The sequence below is a fragment of the Alligator sinensis genome, unplaced genomic scaffold (genome assembly GCF_000455745.1).
Source record: "Alligator sinensis unplaced genomic scaffold, ASM45574v1 scaffold1256_1, whole genome shotgun sequence".
Lineage (NCBI taxonomy): Eukaryota > Metazoa > Chordata > Crocodylia > Alligatoridae > Alligator > Alligator sinensis.
The window spans coordinates 7029-9008 of NW_005843842.1; the positions used below are offsets into that span (position 1 = coordinate 7029).

Here is a 1980-nt window from a genome sequence, read left to right on the forward strand (position 1 = left end):
GGCGGGCTGGCTCCTGGGGCGGTGCCCGGGGCCGGAGCGTCCTCGGGATCAGTGCACGGCCCGGCCCGACACTTGGTCCGGGGTAAAAGGCTTCATTCCAGCTGTTCCCACGGGCCCCGCCAGCCCCAGCGCTTCATGGTCACGGGCTTGCAAAGCAGCAGGCAGCGGGCGGCCGGACCCGGTTTTTAAGCCTTCTAAGAAAAAGGCCACAGATGACTCTTGCTGCTGTTTCCATCTGCTTGGGGTGTGGCTGTGAGGTGCCTGGGCCCCTGGGGTGCGCCAAGGGCTCCTGTGGTGTGCCTGTGGGCATGCCAAAGCTCCTGCTGGGGCCAAAGCCAGCGGCTTGTGATTAGAGGGTCTCACCCTCAGGAACAGACCAATCACTGTATTTGGGGCCATGCTCTGACTGGTATAGACATGGGCATTTTTTTTACCTTTCTCCTTACCTTAACTGGGAGTACGATCCTGTTCCTGGGATCTCCTGAGCGTGCATTCACCTTTTATAGAAACAAGATGTTGGCTGCCCTGATCCCCCTGCTTTACTTGGGGCTGGTTCGGGTGTTAGGTCCGTGCTGTGTCAGGCCTTACAGTAGGCTTGTGTAGTTCACATTATGATTTATGCGGGAAGGTTTGGATAGGGATGATCCTGCCTCAAGCAGCGGGGTGGAGTAGATGACCTCCGGAGGTCCCTTCCAGCCCTACTTCTCTATGACTTTATGCCTTTATGTACTTGCAGGGCAAAGGAGGCTTGGAAGTGTCATTTTTTAAGGTACTCTTCTGTCATGTTTTCCCCGCTGGGCCTTGGCCGTGTAGGTGTTGGTCTGCAGAAACAAAATTACGAGGCATGGCTGGGTGTGTGGTGTCTGGTGGGAAAGCTGTCACTCTTCTGAAATTCTGGGGCACGTGCAGTATGTTTTAGTGTTTCCTGGAATGTTACTACCATTAGATGTGGCACATTATTTTGACATTGCAGTATGCATTGATTGCAGCCAGGGCCATAACTGACCTTTTATAAAAGTCCCAAACAGGTCCAGTCCTTGTACATAATCCTGGGCACTAGACCACCTGAGAGAGCACAGGTTAAGAGTCTGTGTCCCAAACAGAGTACAGTCTTGAGCCAGACTTCAGCAATTAGCATGCAGATTTCAGGGGGGGGCATGTTAGAAAATGTTGATTTGACACCAATCTTTAGTATCCTGTTAATATAACTCGTGAACCATAAAAATGAGTGCTTTTTTTAGAGCGTTTAAATGCTTAGTCTTTTTTTTTTTTTTCTCAGAATGGGGAATAGCCCACCTACTTCCATGCGACTGTCTAATGATGCTACTTTGAACCAGATCCAGGTAAACTGAGGAACTAAATACTTGTTATTTAGCAAGGAGAATTTTTTCTGGCATGTAGAAAAAAAGTCTGCTTGTGTAAGTTAATAACTGCCACTTTTTAATCAATTGAAGAATTGTTTTTAATACATCTCCATATTGAATATCCATAAACTTAGTACATAATATATATAGATTCATAGATTGTAGAGTCGGAAGGGACCACAATGAATTATCATGTCTGACCCCCTGCCTCTGGCAGGAAAGAGGACTGAGGTCAGATGACCCCAGCCAGGTGACTATCTAGCCTCCTCTTGAAGACTTCCAAGCTAGGTGATGGCACCACCTGTCTTGAAAGCCCATTCCAGATCCTGGCCACTCTTACTGTGAAAAATTCCTTCCTAATATCTAACCTAAATCCACTCTCGTTTACACCCGTTATTCCTAGTCGCTCCCTGGGGCGCCTTAGTAAACAGCACTTCCCCTATTCCCCGTTGACCTCCCCTAATAAATTTATAGGTGGCCACAAGATCTCCCCTCAGCCGTCTCTTGTGAAGGCTGAAGAGGTTCAGCTCTCTCAACCTCCCCCCGTAGGGTCTATCACGAAGGCCACTAATCATGCGAGTGGCCCTCCTCTGGACCCTCTCAAGATTCCCCGCGT

General features: G+C 49.0%; 1 protein-coding gene across 1 annotated transcript in view; it reads left to right on the forward strand.

Annotated features, from left to right (window-relative positions):
• The first annotated feature begins 8 nt into the window (after positions 1 to 8).
• The window catches only part of GLRX2 (glutaredoxin 2), a 6102-nt gene continuing 4130 nt past the window's right edge, over positions 9 to 1980 (forward strand). The window contains exons 1-3 of the mRNA XM_006039189.1: positions 9 to 82; positions 737 to 769; positions 1280 to 1343. Of these exons, the coding sequence (XP_006039251.1) occupies positions 1281 to 1343 (63 nt within the window). The 5' untranslated portion in view covers positions 9 to 82; positions 737 to 769; position 1280. The remainder of the gene's footprint in view (positions 83 to 736; positions 770 to 1279; positions 1344 to 1980) is intronic.